General features: G+C 26.6%; 1 protein-coding gene across 1 annotated transcript; it reads left to right on the forward strand.

Annotated features, from left to right (window-relative positions):
- The first annotated feature begins 5,285 nt into the window (after positions 1–5,285).
- Positions 5,286–6,256, forward strand: LOC114190597 (agamous-like MADS-box protein AGL80). Its single transcript, XM_028079547.1, has 2 exons — positions 5,286–5,391; positions 5,708–6,256. The coding sequence occupies exon 2, from the start codon at positions 5,710–5,712 to the stop codon at positions 6,184–6,186; it is 477 nt and encodes a 158-aa protein (XP_027935348.1). The 5' UTR covers positions 5,286–5,391; positions 5,708–5,709; the 3' UTR covers positions 6,187–6,256.
- The last annotated feature ends 11,763 nt before the right edge of the window (positions 6,257–18,019 follow it).

Consider the following 18,019-nt stretch of genomic DNA (forward strand, 5'->3'; position numbering starts at 1 on the left):
CACACTGGTTAGATTTGTGGGAACGCATTTGACTTTATGAGGTGTTCTGTCGATGTCATTCATCTGTTTAATGGGGACAAGGTTCTTGAATTATTGAGCCTTTTGCACATATTCAGTCTTATCTTTAAGACAAAGAAGAAGAAAAAGTTAACGATAATGATATCGCCTAATAATATCATCACCCAATGATATTACCAGAGAATCCGATTCAATATCAGTATGTCCTTGATGAGTAAGTACATTATTCAATAGTTTAATTTTTATTTATTACATTTAAACATAAACAGTAGCAGGAAAACGATGATAAATTTGTCGGGAATCCCTTGAGAAGTAAACAAGTAAACGAAATTCATGAAGGATTTACTTAATTTGTACACATTTTCTGTCAATCCTTCGTTTACACTCTTGATGTGCAAGTTGATAGGAGTTGAGCATGGTGCCTGCTCTGGCAGCTATAATTATGATTTTTTTTTGTTATCATGGTTTAGCCTCTGCTATGATACTTGCTGCTATTAGGTGTTAGGAAATGAGTTGTTTTTTCCTGCTCAAACCTAATTACTATTGTACATGCCATTTCTACTTTAGTTATTTAAACCTTGGTGATACGACAACTTCAGTAATACAATCTTATCTACTAAGAATTTGACCACCTTTCGTATGTGGTCCATATAAAATAAATTGTGATGTGACAAACACAACAGATTTAGCTGCCTAATTGGATAATAACTTATTTTAGTACAATTAATCTAACAACGTTTTTGGAAAATGGCAAACAGAGACACTTGGGACAAGGCGTTTGTAAAATCAGGCGATAACTAACGTATCAAACTATGTTATCAAATTCTTTAGTGACAGTTCATTCATTCATGGGAAAAAGGAGTGTTCGGAAAATCTGACACGTTTAATCGGTTAATAAAGTTATATATATATGACACGTCATGAGAAATTCTCAATGGTGTCAAAAATAGGGGTGATAACATGGATTTAACTTGTTAGATTGGCTTATAGGCCCATAAAAATAATACGGGATGAGTCAGGTTAATGAACCCATAGATCTATAGTAGTCTGATCCATCGGAGCATGCAGTTCGCATGGACTGGTCAGCGATCTATGCCGTTTGGTCCAAATGAAAAAAAACTTGCATTTATGTGTATGAGTTACTTTTTTTCTGAACTCTTGGATTAATGTTCTAAATTATTGTATGACTGAAAAAGATAAATATTATATATTTTTTAATGTGTTAAAATTTAAAAAATATATTTTGTATGTCAAAGTACGAAGCGGACTATCTCATATTATACAAATTAAATACAGATCAGACTTAAACGGGTCATGTCAGCTTGCATTGTCACTCTTAGCGGGAAGTCCTTCTTACTCCTTTGGTATGCATACAACTTTTTAAATAGTAATCATGTATATCAACGTGTGTTTGGTTTGGCATGTATTCGACCACCATATGTAATAAGAAAACAAAAATTATTCGCTGTCAATATCCTACATAAAAAACAATGAAAGGATCACTTTTAGAAACCTACAAACGAAGGCAAACCACAAATCTTTGATCTACACCATGTTGATTGTTTGTTGAGTAAAATCCACGTAGTGGTAGGTGTACTAAACAAACTATTAAAAATCTATTATGAGATTAAGTTTTCTTTGTAGTGAGCAGATATTTGGAGCAATTGAAACCACAGTGCAACTCAATTTCACATTAAGTTTTCTTTGTTGTATAGCATGAATGTCGGCAGAGAATTATTCACAACCTACTTTTGTCCTGTCCACCTAACAAGTACCAGTAACTGAAAATAAAGGCCATCACTGATATTCCATCAAGCCATCCAAAAATGTAGCATATCCTCCTTAAGACACACCTGTACAAATCCTCCCACATCACAAAAGTAAGCTTAAAAGACCTTTCCAGACTCACCACAACCCAACTACATATCAAATCAAGGCATTTCAATCTCACTTCATTTTCTACCTTCTCTAACAAGCACAATCTTAATTATTCAATAGATATAGTCATAAAACATCCAAAAATTTTCAGCCAAGGAATCACTTGATAGACAAAGCATGTTATTTAGAAATGGACAAGTTATGAGAAGAAAAAATATGCGCAATGTTTGATGAAAAATAATTAAAATATAGCTTTTATATTGATTTATTGGAAACTTATCCGATATATAGAATACAATATCGCATAATATAAGAGAAAAAATAAAACCTAATATATCATCATAATACATGGATATTTGATAATAATACAAAAGAATAAAAGATATGATATCTTCATCAATAGAATTAATATATCATCATGATCTCTAACACCCCTCTTATGAAAACCCAACTTAAAAGTAGCATTGTTTGAAGAGATTGAGAAAGCCAAGAACGAGAAAACCAAGAACGAGAAAGCTGAGAACTTGACAAAACCGAGAACTTTAGAATTTTTTTTTTCAGATAGGGGAAGGTAATGATATAGGTGTTTTTGTTTTGATACCATGTTAGATATGTATAAGCTATGTGAAGGAAAAATATGCACAAGAGGTGTTTGATGAAAAACAACTAAAATATAATTTTCATATTGATCTATTGAAAACCAGTCCAATGTATAGAGTACAATATCCTATAATATAAGGACAAAAATAAAACCTAATATATCATCATAATACATGAATATTTGATCATAATTCAAGAAAATAAAATATATGATATCTTCATCAATATAATTAAAATCAGAAGATATATGATATCTCTAACAAAGTAAGCAGAAAAAGTTCATCATCATTATATTGAAGTAATGTCTAAGTAAGAAAAGAGAGAGATCATACTCATTTTAGAAGTAGAGCATACCTCCAAGCAGAGAGAACTAGAGATGTTAAAATGGGTTTTAACCCATGAGTCAATCTGGTTCACCACAAGTTCGAGTCGGGTTGGATTGAAAATATTTTATTTTTTCAAAAGTGAGTTGAAATGAATTTGACTCACTTAATCCACGGATTAAACGAGTTCGAGTTGGGTTGAAGGTGGATTGATCCGCAACCCACCAACAACAATACTATTAATTTTTTTATTTTTAAATATTTTTTTATTATAAATATGTATTACTTATAATTACATAGGTTCACAATTTGATATTTTTCAATACTTAAATGTTGCTCAGTAATATTAGAATAGTTTGAATACTTAATTATTTGTTTGCCAAATTATATATGTTGATATTTTAATCTTTAATTGCTATCTTTATAATAATATTTCAAGAATGAGGTGAACACTTTCATTCCACTATTATCATTCCACACTATTATAAAAAAATAAATCAAATCAATTTACTTTTATTGTAATGCAATAAATACATAAAAAAATTGCAAAAAAATATATTTGTAAATGAGTCAATCCACCAACTTATAGTAAGTACGGTTGCAAAATTTCTGGTTCACCAAAAAATAAGTCGGATTGAACTGACCCATTTTTAGCTCATTCCTTGGCCGGCCAATCTATGTGAACCGAATTGACTTACTTTGACACTCATAGATAATCTTGCCAAAAAAAAAACCATTTTTTTTCATTTTCTAATTAAGGTAATTTTCTTAATTAAATAATATACTCTTTACTGTTGTCATAAGATCTCTTAGATTTTATTTATATTGACAAGGATCAATTTTGTCAACAATTCATGACAGTAAGTTGTTCACTTTAAATCAATAAAATTATTTATCACATTAAAAAATATTTTTTATTATATTTATGAAGTTAAATATCAAAAAAAGAAAATTTTAATATTTTTATAAAATATTCTAATTGATTAAAATAGAAGAATAGACCTTATTGTATGCAACACTACACAATCTCTCTTTTCATATAACATTATTTTATCTCCTCCCATTATAATATTGCTACACTTGATCTTATGCTCGTTCTCTTGATTTAGTGTTCCTTATATTCTTTCTTGATTGATCAGAGCCCTCTTTTTCACCAACTACTAGGTTTGTCTTTTTTTTTTCCCTCACATCTTTATGCATTTATTCTTAGATTAGGGTTTGTTGCTTCAATTTATGCTTTCTTTTTTTGGGTTAGTTTTGGTTTAATTGAATTATATTTTGTTTTTTATTTTTGAGAAGGTTGTATCTTTGTTTGCATATATATATGAACACATAGATGTTATATATCAGGACGTGTCAATGTTAATATAAAACTTGATTTTGGTGTTGATTGTTTTTAATATAATGTAAAACATAAATTGTTTTAGTTTATATCGATAAAAAGATATTGTAATACTTTGTGATCTTAGAAAAGGAACTTGCACTAGTACTGATATAAGTTTTGCTACTAAACGAAATAATATCATTTGATTGTCTACCTAATATTTTTCAAAGCACCATATAATTGGGCCTAACAAGACCTAACCTAGCTTCGGCCCATTGAAAATACCGAATCAAAGTATTTTTAAGTGGCACGACTGGTTTTTGTTACTTCACTTTCCATTTTTTATAACATAATATTAATCTCTTATTTATCAATCATATTTTACAAACAATATTTTTGAAACTAGATTCATCATTCAAACAGTTAATGCAGTAATTCAAGATTCAATCATAATTGAACCAGTATTAATAAAGTAATAATAATAATTAAAAAAAATGCATAGAATAATATTGTAACTATATAATATACTAGCAACTAAAAATAATACCTAGTTTTATACATTCTCAACATTTTAGTACATATGCAAAAATTTTAGTCAAAATATTAACAATATATATATATATATATATATATATATATATATATATAATAAGTTTACACTTAGAATAACAAAAATATAATATTTTAATTTAATTTAAATTTTAAAAAATCCAAAATGACGTGTTAAGCATTTCTTACTGACTACTGCATTTAGTTTCTTTTTTATTGATTTTAACCAAGATATCAATTCTTTAATCGTTTTTTATACTGCTTTTTGTGACTAATATCTATATCTCTTGTTCAATTCTGACAGGGATAATGTCGTCATGTTTATCTAATATCATTTTAGATAATGAAATATTACCCAATACAAACATATTTTGAATTATTAAATATTATGTTATACTAGAACCATATTAAGTTATTAAATATTTAAAAAATAGGCTAATGTCTACTTTTGGTAAAATTTAATATTAAGAATTTAATTTTAAGCAAACATTTGAAAAAAAAAACAAATTTGGTGAAAATTGAATTATTGTATCGAATAAGGAAATCGAAATAAGAATTAATCTATTTAAAGGAACTTAATCGAAGCAGTGGGATCCACTTTTTCTTTTACTTTCTTACTCTTTCCTCTCTCTTGCAAACGAAGCGATGGAAGGAATGAAGACCGGTAAACTTTCTTCCTGTTTCTGCGAAAGCACAAGGGTTAGTAAAAGATTCATATCTTGAATATTCTGTAAATATGGCAACGCATAAAGGTTTAGCAATTTGTGGATCGTGGTTTTTAATTATTTTCCAATTCAATGCGCAAATGCAATCGTTGTAAAATGTCAAAAAATTTATGCTCAGATTCAGATAGGTTTCGTTTGGAACCCAAGACAGTGGTGTGATTCCAGGAATTTAATCTGGAATAGATGAGTTAGGTCTTTATAAAGAGCAGATGATTTAGAGAGAAGATATTGCATGAAATGAGATTGTGAATTGTTATTAGTTTTTTCTTTTTTCTTTCTTGCAATTGTAGGCATGACTAGGCAGAAAGTGAAACTCGCGTATATCAGTGATTTGACGGCAAGGAAATCGACGTACAAGAAAAGGAAGAAAGGTATTATTAAGAAGGTGAGTGAACTGACGATTCTGTGTGGGATCTCAGCCTGCGCTATAATTTCAAGTCCTTTTGAAGCTAAGGCAGAGATTTGGCCAGATCCTGAGGGAGCGAAGAAAGTGATTGAGAAGTATCTGGATGCATCTGTGATTGATGAAAGCAAGAATGTGAACCAGGAGAGTTTCCTGATGCAGAGGATTGGCAGAGCCCAGGAACAGCTGAAGAAGCTGCGTCAGGAGAATGAGGAGAAGGAGAAGATCTTGTCCATCTTCAGGTACATGCAAGGTGAAGACCTCCCAACTGATATTCAAGAACTCAAACAACTCAAAAACCTCATTCAGAATACTATGAAGGAAACTAAAAACAAGATGGACGACCTCAATTCTGAGTCTGTGTAGTGTCTTTCAGAACATTTAAATAAAAAACACTGCAAATTCTATCATTTTACTGCTCTTAATCGCAGAACAAGAGATGCCATGCTTAAATTTTGGTACATTTAAGCAATAAGAATCTAATGCAGGGTTAGATTGAAAGGTAGGAGCAAAGTACCTATTTTATTTCATAAAATTTGGAGACAGAGTTAAAATTAGAGGAACATATTGGATCATAACAGATAACAATTATTTAAAGGGAGTTACTGCTGCATAAATCAAATGACGTATTAGTCTCTATCAGAAACCAAATTTCAATAATTCAATTTAGGCAACAAATATTTTGTTTGTTTATCCTGAAGTTGCAGTCTCTTTTAATTGAGGAATCTTCCATATGAATTACTTTTTTAACGCATCTTGGTCTTCTTCAAATCAAACCATCTTCAGAAAGAACTTGTTATTTTCTCCTCAACAAATGACACTCCAATTATGATAAGATATTAGCTTTTCTTTTATGTTCACTCATCCATCTAAACAATCTTATTTATGCTAGACTTATTTCCCCCAGTATAATTTTTCTTCTGGTGTCACAGAAACTGAAATTATGCTTGAAGCAATTTGTCATTTGGTCAATCTTGCAGCTCTTACTCCGACGTGAACTTTTGCAGTTGACTTCTAATATGGATAAAGAAGGAGTCTGCTGATAGGAACCGAGATTCACTGGATAATATTTTATATGAATTCCCTAATAATTACCAGCGCCACTATGTTCATGCTTCTCCTCGGTAATACATTTGATGAATCCTGTATGTATATGCATACTGGATTGAGTAATCCTGTGTACAATTTCGGATCTGTTTGATAATGCATATTGGATCGATCAATTCGGAAATTTAACTCTGAATTAAACAATTTAGTATGCACTACTGGATTTTGTAATGCATATAAATGAGAAAAATGTTGGAGACGTGAGGGTCTAGAGGGACGACCATGGAAAGAAAGAGTAAACAACTTTAGGATTTTTAATATATTTTATTTAGGGGTAAGATTATATAAAACATTTCATTGGGGTGCAGGAAGAAAAAATGGGTTGCAGGAAGAAATGTTCTTCATTAAAAAACCCATACTATTTTTGTGTCATGGGCTATATCTGACAATTGACTAGCATGAGTGATAAGCTGGGTCGGGTGGGTAAAATTTTTGGGAGTTTCTTCCTGCACCTCCAAACACTACTTCATTAACCAATTTTTTTTTTTTAATTCTCATTTTGCTCTTTGGTTAAAAATTATAACATTTTTCTCTTTCTCTCTAACTCCACTTCCAAGTTTTTTTTCTCTTCCGAATGTCGACATCCGGAACCTTGTTTTGTTATACGCATGTCAACATCTGATATTTTATTTTATTTTTTAATCTTTTGTTTGTTACAGATATTGACATCTGGTGTTATACTTTTTTTTCATTTATGGATGTCAACATTCGGTATTTGATTTTGTTTCACGAATGTTGACATATGATTATTCATCTGTATAATAAAATAAGGCACCGGATGTTGACATTTGTTAGAAAAAAAAGGTTAAATTATATCTTTGGTCCTCATTTTCATAGCAAAATTTGAATTTGGTCCCTCAATTCTTTTTTATCTCAATCTGGTCCCTATTTTGAGAAATTTGATGCAATCAAGTCCTTTTCGTTAGTGGTATAGTAACGGTGTTAAATGGGGTGCCACGTGTCAGCTTATGGATTTTTTGAATTTTTTTTTATTTTTGAATTTTTTTTTTATTTTTTAAATTTTTTTTTAAAAAAATTAAAAATTTACCACGTGCCAAGCTGCCATCGTGTCCCGTGGCAGTGACAATGCCACGTGTCATGGCAGGTGTCATTTTCTCATTCTCAATTTGGTTCCTATATTTTAATTTTTGTCTCAATTTAGTCCCAATATTTGTAAAATGATGCAATTTCGTCTCCCTCCAAATTGAAACAAAAATTATAAAATGTTATACAAATATTTTTATTAAATTTGATTTTTTTATTCAAATTGATATTTTTATTATATATTTTCAATAAAATTAAGTTTATTTAAATTTGTTTCACATTCAATTTTACTTAAAATTATTTTCAAATTCTAAATTTATTTGTTTTTGATTGTTACATAAACTAGTTAATTTTTCTTAAATTATATTATTTTTATTTTTATACCAACTAAAATATTTGTATAGAAATTATTGAATTTTACACATTTTAAAATTATGCAATTATTTAAAATATAAATTCAAATAAAAAACAATATTAAAGTATGATGTAATAAAATATCAATATAATTTATGAATTTTTTTGTTATTATCATTATTTTCTATTAACAACTTTAAAACAATTTTAAATAAAGTTTAATGTAAAATATAAATTAAAATAAACTTAATCTTGTTAAAAATATTTAATTGAAATATCAATTTTGATAGAAATATTTGTGCACATTTATATAGAAATTAAATTTGGTTTCAATTTGGAGAGGGACAAAATTCCACAATTTTTACAAAAATTAGGACTAAATTGAGACAAAAATTAAAATACTGGAACTAAATTGAGAATAGGAAAATGACACATGGCATAATAGTGACACGTGGCACTATCACTGCCACGTGGCACAATATCAGCTTGACACATGGCAAATTTGTAATATTTTTTAAAAATTTCAAAAAAATAAATAAATAATAAATAAAAATTCAAAAAATCCATGAACTGACACGTGGCACCCCATTTAACACAGTTACTACACCACTAACGGAAAGGACTTGATTGTATCAAATTTCCCAAAATAGAGATCAGATTGAGATAAAAAAGAATTGAAAGACCAAATTCAAATTTTGCTACAAAAATGGAGACCAAAAGTATAATTTAATAAAAAAAATCTTGGGAGTGAATTAGTGATAGACAATAAAATTGTAGTTATTTTTAACTGAGAGACAAAATAATAATTTAAATTTTTTTGAAATAAAAAAAAATGTTTGGAGGTGCAAGAATAAAATTCCAAATTTTATTGGGATCCATATCTGATAAAACCTTAGTCTCATTCTAGAGAAAGCCCAATTATTAAATAAAATACTAAACTTGAAACTTCTTTTTGCGTGCGGTTGATCTCCTGAATAGGTTTGCATTTAATATGAGAATTTAGATAAATTATAATTCTTTTTTCACTAATAAACTTATGTTAATGAGTTAATTAATTACTTTGCGACTTCTTCTAGTCCACTTTAAATACAATACAGATTTTATTGAATTGAAATAACATTGTCTACAAATCACAAAATCTTAATAGTCTTTTCCTTTTTTAATCTAATGAATAAATGACTTGTTTTAAGATTATTATCCTCTACTTTTTTTTTCTATTGTATCCGTACAATTGTGAATCTTCGATCAATATTTTGGAGTTTTAAAATTTTAGTTAAATTATTTTTTTATCTTTTTTTTTTTCAAAAATGTCAAGTTGATTATCTAAAATTTTTTAGTCTTAATTTAGTCTCGATTTTTTAAAAATTTGTGTAATTTGATCTTTTTCGTTAAATTTCTTAAAGCGAAGTAAGAATTTTTCATCAAAATTGACATAAAGATTATATCAATTATACTAACAAAATAAACCATTATTATTCATAAAAAATCTTGACTCGATTTAAGAAATTAACAAAATGAAAAAGACAAAAATGCATTATTTTTTCAAAAATCGGAACCATATTGGGACTAGAAAAACTATAAGACCAACTTAATATTTCTGAACAAAAATATGAATCAAAAGAGCAATTTCAAAATTTTTATATAAACTAGTAAAAATATTGTATTTACTTCTTTTATAATAAAAGAAATTATAATTATGTTGTTATTATAATTATAAAATTAAATAAAAATAATTTTTATAATTTTATTATAATTAATTTTTATTTATAATGATTAAATTTAAAACAATAATCAAATAAAAAATAGTTAAATTAAATAAATAATCATTTAAAAGATAATATTGATGAAATAACTATTTTTATTTAAAAAATATTTAAAAGGTAAAATAAAAAATTTAAAAAATAAATATGGACATGAAAGTTGTTTTTCCTTTTATATATATATATATATATATATATATATATATATAAATGTATAAAAATTTATTAAAATATCAGGTATTTAAAATATTAAATTTTTTAAAAAATATCAAAAATTATATATTAAATATATAAAAGTAAAAAAAAAATGGGGGTCATGGCCCCTTATCTCTCTTAAGATTCGCCTATGCGTACAATATTATAAATATAAACAGCGATGAATTTACAACACATATTTTGGAAGTCTAAAAATTTAATATTAATATATATTTTTTTAAGATACCAAATATATAATTATATATATATTTGGAGCCAAGGTCCTTATCTGCAACCATCAAAATCATATTTTTAAAAGAAAATAAATACATCATTTTTTATGAATTAATTTTAACTTATATATAAGGTAGTTTATAAAAGTTCATTAATATTTTTGAAAGAATTATTTTGTGCCCTTTATAAAAAATCCTATGAATCAAATATAAATTTCTAAGAAATTGAAAATAGTTAAATTTAGATATTGTATGTAAATTTAATAAAAATAAGAACTCACATTAACATTAATATTAATGTATTCTTGTAATGTATTTTATCCATTTATAATTAAAAAATTTTCACTTTATCATTTACCAACTTAAAAAGGTTAAAAGCCAATTGTATACTTATAAAACTTTATCGTTGCTTGCTGATAAATATTTTGATTAAATATTTAATATTTGGATAAAATATATTTTTTCCTTTTAATGAAATGAAATGAAAGTGAAAATTAGAATTAGTCTTTTGTCGAAACTTTCCAGTCTAGTTCTCTAATCTTAGAAATGCATAAACTTAAATTTTTTTAATTAAATTTTGTCAAGTTTAATTGTCGTTTTATGTTAGCGGAGATGTGTTAAATAGTGTAAACAATTCAACTGTTATTATGAAACGACAATCAAAACATCAAATAACATTGATAAAGTTTAGTTAATATAACTAAATTTATGCATTTTTAAAGTTAAAGAACTAAATTGAACCAAAATTTCCTCTAAATTTTATTAAAAGTTAAGGAACTAAAAATATATTTAACTTATTATACAATTAACTATTTAGTCCATTAAAAATAATTTTTTATTTAATGATTAATGTCTTATAGGGTGTATTAGGTTATGATTTATTTTAAAACATTTTCTTATATTTTATTACGACTTTTAAATGATGTAAATAAGTCTTGTCTTATTCAGTTATGTCTATATGATTCTGTAATTCTGTAAAGGAACAATAAAATCTAATTATAATAAATTAAAATTGTTTGTAGCTTATATACAAAATTTGTTGTTATTAACAGATATTAATGAATTACTTTTTATGATAGCTTTCAATTTCAACTAATTTTAAGTATTTTTTTTAATTAATAAGATTTTAAATACCATATCCATCACCAGTAGCACCTAAATTTTGTAGACTTTTCTTATCCCATTTTTTGTTCAGATTTTTTCCCCTTCACACATCCATTAACTCTTTGTTTAAAACAACATCAATATATTTTTATGTTGTGCTTGCTAATTTTCTTCACGATTTTTTTAAAATTTTCAATTAAACTAATAGAGACATTTTAATCTTTGATATTATTTCAAATCCTAAAACAGAGAAACAAGATGTTAATGCAGGAAGAATTCTAAAGATAGTTATTTATTAAGAAATTAAAAATTTGTATTGCTTTATAATCCAAATCTTATATTATGGTAATTTATAAGTATTTTCTATAAATTCATGAATGTTTTTCAAAATATAACAAATTCATAAAGTTACTTTCAATATTTAAAATTATTAAGATACAAATCCATTAAAAACTAAAAAAGAAAATCTTAATAATACTTAAAAAAAAAATCTACAAGTAATATATCTTTAAATCTCTTAAAAATTATCAAGACTTTTATATTCTATGATAGTTTTTTTAAGATCTGAACAATAATATGTGTGCAACACCCTTAAATTAAAGAAATATTTAAAAAAGAAATATTATATTATTAAACTAATCATAACAATATAAAAATATATGATCATATTATACATAAAATAGTCATTTGAATACAAAAATCTCTTATATCAAACAATATCTTAAAATATCAATGGAATCAGATCATAAGATATCAAATCAATTCACAGCACTAAAAACTTAGAAATCCAATCTTTGAAAAATGCTAGCCCTAGAACTCAAACCCATAACTCTATAGCCTGGTCTACACCATATATATATATATATATATATATATATATATATATGAAAAAAATTCAAACTTTATAATATGTATTCCATGAAACGTTCCATCCACCTCCTGTTCTTTGAAACATTTCAATAAGGTTGCAGATATGCTTGAATGCAATATATATGATGTCCAGATAAAAGGTTTTTCCTTTTTCAATGGTGATGGGCATTCAAATTAAATTTGATTAGAATTTTCCAAATGTGTTGTTGATAGAAAAATCATGTTTAGCCATTCTTTGTTGTAACAGTGTGGTGCTTTATTTATTCGTGAGTCGAACAAACATAAAATGAAAGGCTTGAGATTAATGGTATATATGTGAACACAGACTTCACTTCAGACATGCACGTATGTAGTTGAATTGACTTGGAGATTACAAGTGTCTTCACTGTGACATTTGAGATTGTGAATCTCTATGTGCACCATTCGGTGTGCATCAACCATTATATATACATGCACCCTTTTTCCTTTAAGTTTGGGGGAAAAAGCTTCACGCCAGAACACGATTCTCCTGTGTTGAAGGAATAAAAGGAGTGAAAGCTATTCATTTATATCAACCATTCCAGGGAAAATTGTATATTCATCAGTCCATTACGAAAAGACTTCAACACAAATTCCATCACTTTTTCTGCACAACTTTAATTGCTTATTTTTTCACAAATAAACACTTTTTTTAAAACTCAAAGTTTATTTGCTGTGGGAGAATTTCACAATAACCACCCAAAAAATTAAAACGAAACAATCCTTTAAGTTATTCATGAGTGTTTAGAATAATATTTTTTTAGAACACATATTTTAGGTAAAAAATGTCAAAAGGATTCAATAATGAGTCCGTAAGCGTAGGTTTGAACATCAGAAGTCTTTTATGGCGGGCTTGAATTCAAGGTAAAAGTTTCCTGCTAAAGGGTCATTTCAACATGATTCTTATAAACAGTAAAGTGGTAATAATAGTGAAGGTGCTTATTTGGTTCCATCGTAAAGTATTTATATTTTGATCAATGAAAATTATGAGATTGTTGTTGCTTACTTTTGACCACAAACATGAGCTATTACTGATTCCTCCATGAGAAGATAATTTCACATTACCCTTTGCCCTTCCTTATATACTGATATAGGTATTAGAAACATGAAGATGTTTTTGACTCACTCTTCTTCTGCATTGACTTCCAGAGTTCAGAATTTGCCTTTGCATTTGCATGGAATATGCCAAAGCTCCTGTATGGTGAATAATTCAAGGAGAATAATTAAGATATTTAGTCTTTGGACCACTGTGACTGTCACAAATATCATAACAGCAGCAATTTCAGGTTTTCAGTTATCTTCTGAGATGCTTTTTTCAGATCAATTTAACTTGATATGCAATATTCTCCATTAACATCGCTTCAATTTTTATCATTTCTCATCTTTTTCCTATTTGTTTTACAGCAACTTGTTGCTTAGTCGAATTAAATGTATCTAGAGAAAATGAAACTGGCTCTCACTAGTATACACATATTTTTTTTACCATAAAATTTGTTGAAAATCTCATATCGACTTAATGATGAAGCAATTTCATAATATATGAGTGGGTATACATCTCATTTTACAAGTTAGACTTAAAATTCAACTCTTAACATGATATCAGATTTATGAGTTATAGTCTATCCTATCATACCACAATTATCATACCATCTATTAATGTCTAGTTTCACGTGCCGAGAGAAATGACGAAACAGTAAGCATGAACAGTGAGCTAGAAAGGGTTGATTCGAGTTGGAGGGTCTATAAAGCAAAAACAATGGGTTAGGAAAGAGACGAGAACCATCAAATGGAATTCCTATGATATCCAAAGAAAGAGGAACCTTCACAAATATAGATGGCCAGCATTAGATCCAGTAAATTTGTAAGAAAAAAGATTCACATATGAGAGTGGATGTATGAGTAACTTTAAGCAAGCTAGCTGGCTGGCATATATCACTGTTAAGAGCTTGTCTTTTTTTCTCTTTTTTGGTTCTGAATCAGAAAATAAAGAAAAAGAAGACAAGACAAGGCAAGGAGGAATCTGTAAAAACTGAGGGTTATTTGATGGATTCTCTTTGTTTTGAAATTCTGTGATGTTTACTTGTCTTTGTTCACTTTGGAGGGTGCATGGCACATGTTGTGCCGTGAAGATTGATGTTTGAGGATCAATGAGGCGATGGAAGGTAGCCAAAGAGAGAGCTTAAACACCACAGACATAAAGGCCTTCTGCAGAATGTTTATGCTAAAGCCATTCAAATCAATTAATAATGTTTGAACACTATAACCTACTCATACTTTTTATTTCATTTTATGTCCCATCCACCATCATTTTTATACCCCCTCTTGTTAAATGATTATATTATGGAACGAATCTTCAAACCCTATCTATTTTTGCATTTTCACACCCTAATATATATATCACTACTTTTTGTATGTATCAATGTTTATGTTTTATATGATTCCAAGTTATAATAAACATATAAATTATATTATAGATATAAAAATAAATGTTTTTGAAATTATGAAATTATATTTTATTTGTATGTATAATTTTTTTTTAATTATTGAACTTTTAAAATATTAAAAATATATTTTAATAAAGAGTGTAAACTGAAATAAATTAAATATGAATTATAAAATCAAACTAAACAAAGATATCTTTATTTTTTGAGCTATATGTGACTATTTCGTTGTAAATGTATAATATGTATTTGCATTACATATTTATAATTTTATTTCCAAGTTAAGGTAGAATTTTCGTGTGTGTGTGTGTGTGTATATATATATATATATATATATATATATATATATATATATATATATATATATATATATATAAAATATGAAAACGTATATAGAAAAATACTTTATATATAAACATAAGGAATTTTTTTTATCAATATATAGCTTGATATAAAGAAATGCTTTTATTTGGTCAATATTAATGTTTCTCTTTGATATAGTTATAATGAGAAAATAATTTTTTGACAAACTTTTGATAATATCAACGTAACAACATCTCATTGGATGAAAATGTTTGGTATGACTTTAGAAGGGAAGATAAATGTTGGGTATGGTTTGAAAAAAATATTTTGTCAAAGTTTATCAAAATATTATAGTCCTTCACCATTTCCACTCATCATGGCTCTCTCATTTGTCAATGGAACGCAAAGAAAGAAAAGAAAAAGTAAATATCTAAATTAGTCTAAAACTGGTATGTGCGACTCATTCAACTTAAATATTAAAAAAAAAACAAATTAAAATTTTTCAGTATTGATATTCCGTTAAGATAGTGTGAATTCAAAAACTACATTCACACTATCTTAACTTAATATATAATTATTTTATATATAATTATATAATTCTTTACATTCTTCTATCTTGTATCAAATTTATGGTTTCGATTGATGCAAAACCAATAACACAAATTTGCAATTTCATATGAGAATGGCTTTTCTATTGATAACAAAAAAAAAGTTACTCGTTAAGCAGAAAAAATACTATTTCAATTAAAAATAAAGTATGTCTTTAATGAATGTATTTTGATGGATTTTGTAAGAATGAAATAAGAGGGTCAGCTACCCACCCAATTATGAAATATACTTTTCAATTCTCAAGATTTTAAAAGTTGTAAGTCCCTAAGTTTTTTCAAGCTATTTTTTATTTTTGATGTTCTCTTTTAGTTATTTAGTGAATACCTAAAATATATGAAATAGTTTTAAAAATTAATATTATTAGATTGAGAATTTTCGCTATAAAAATAATTATTTTAAACTGGGTCATATTTGGTGTTTCTAGGTTTTAATCCTTGTTAAGGACATTATTGACGGTTTGCCATACCAAGGAGAGCCAACGGCCCTAATATAATAATTAGGGTTTTCAACAACTTTAGAATAGTGCAACTTATTGGTGGTTTGTAAAACTCTGCCTCCGATTTGAAACCCCAGCAGTTACTTCTCTAGAATTTATAGAATCCCAATTACTTTTTGGATTTGGGAAATCCCAGTTACTATCAGGAGTTTATGGAACTTTCGTGTACTCCCACCAAACATAAATACTGAAACAAATCAAAAATTATAAAAGAAAAAAATATATAAAATTTGTTATTTATAATTTACATATAATATTCATAAAAGAAGTAAAAATCAAAGTTTAATTTTAATATCAAATAAACAACAAAGCGTCAGAAAAGATGACACAGGGTGGGTGAAAAAGAATAAGCAAGAAATCAAAAACACTATATATTCTAATTGGGGTTTGACAAAAAAAAAAAAGAACCCTTGACTGAAAACCTCTTTATTCAGATGTATGTTTCTGAAGGTTATTGGAATCTCTCTTAAATAACCTTTTGCTAAAATTATTTTTTTTTACAGTGTTTATTCAAAAGATACTAATAAACATAAAAGTTATTTTATTCTATCTTTTTCCTTAAAAAAGACTCTTCACTAAAATTAGAAATTTAAAAACACTTCCAAATTACTACGAATTTAAGTTAAGTATAAAATAAAATTATTTTTAATATGAATAAAAAAGGTTGGACTTAACCCATCTACCATCCCGGATTGAACAGATCGGAGATCGAATTGATTCACTTAAAAAAAAATTAATGTAATTACAAGGTAATATTGAATTAAAATTTTTAATTATTTAATTTATTAGATGATATATAAGAAAATTTTGAAAATTTGAATTTGATGGAGAAAAAAAGTGTTAAAATCAAGAAAACTTGAAGAGAAAGTGTAATTTTTTTAATTCTTTAATGCGTTATACATGATTTTTTATACCAAATCTTTAATTCTTAATTATAAAGTCTTAATTTTCGTATGTTATGCTTTGTTAAATATAAAAGAAGTAATATATATATATATATATATATATATATATATATATATATACTTTCTATTTTTTATTTCTTCTAATTATTTGGTTTGTTGTGAAAATCATTCGCATCTCCAATATATTTTTCATCTTATCATAACATTTACGTAATTATATCAAAATGATGTATGTTAATTAAAAAAAATTTGTGTCTTACATTTGAATATTTATATTATTTTTTAATATTTTTATTTATTGTATATTTTTCCTTTCACATGAGAATGTTTAATACTCTCAATTTAAGTGTTTAATAGTCTAAACCTTTGATTTACTAAGTAATATAAAAATAAATTCTTTACATATTATTATTATTCATTTTTGTTTTATTTGAAGAGCTTTTTTGTTTCGCTAAAAGAATTTTCATTCTTTCTCAACCATATAGTATAGATGTTGATATTTGAAAAGTTTGCTTATATTTATAAGGTATTTTTTATCTTATCATACCCTTAATTATACATTTGTTTTTCTTTGCGCGATTTCTTCAATAGTTTCTCAAATTGTTTTAAGACACACATTTGTTAATTGATTAATTTTTTAATATTTTTATTTGTTGTTTATTTTCATCATGTGTAGAATATTATTTCGATATATTTTATCTAATTATTTTTATTTTCTAACTCATTATTAATCATACTGTAATATTTTTCACTATAATTG

The sequence above is a fragment of the Vigna unguiculata genome, chromosome 7 (genome assembly GCF_004118075.2).
Source record: "Vigna unguiculata cultivar IT97K-499-35 chromosome 7, ASM411807v1, whole genome shotgun sequence".
Classification (NCBI taxonomy): Eukaryota; Viridiplantae; Streptophyta; class Magnoliopsida; order Fabales; family Fabaceae; genus Vigna; species Vigna unguiculata.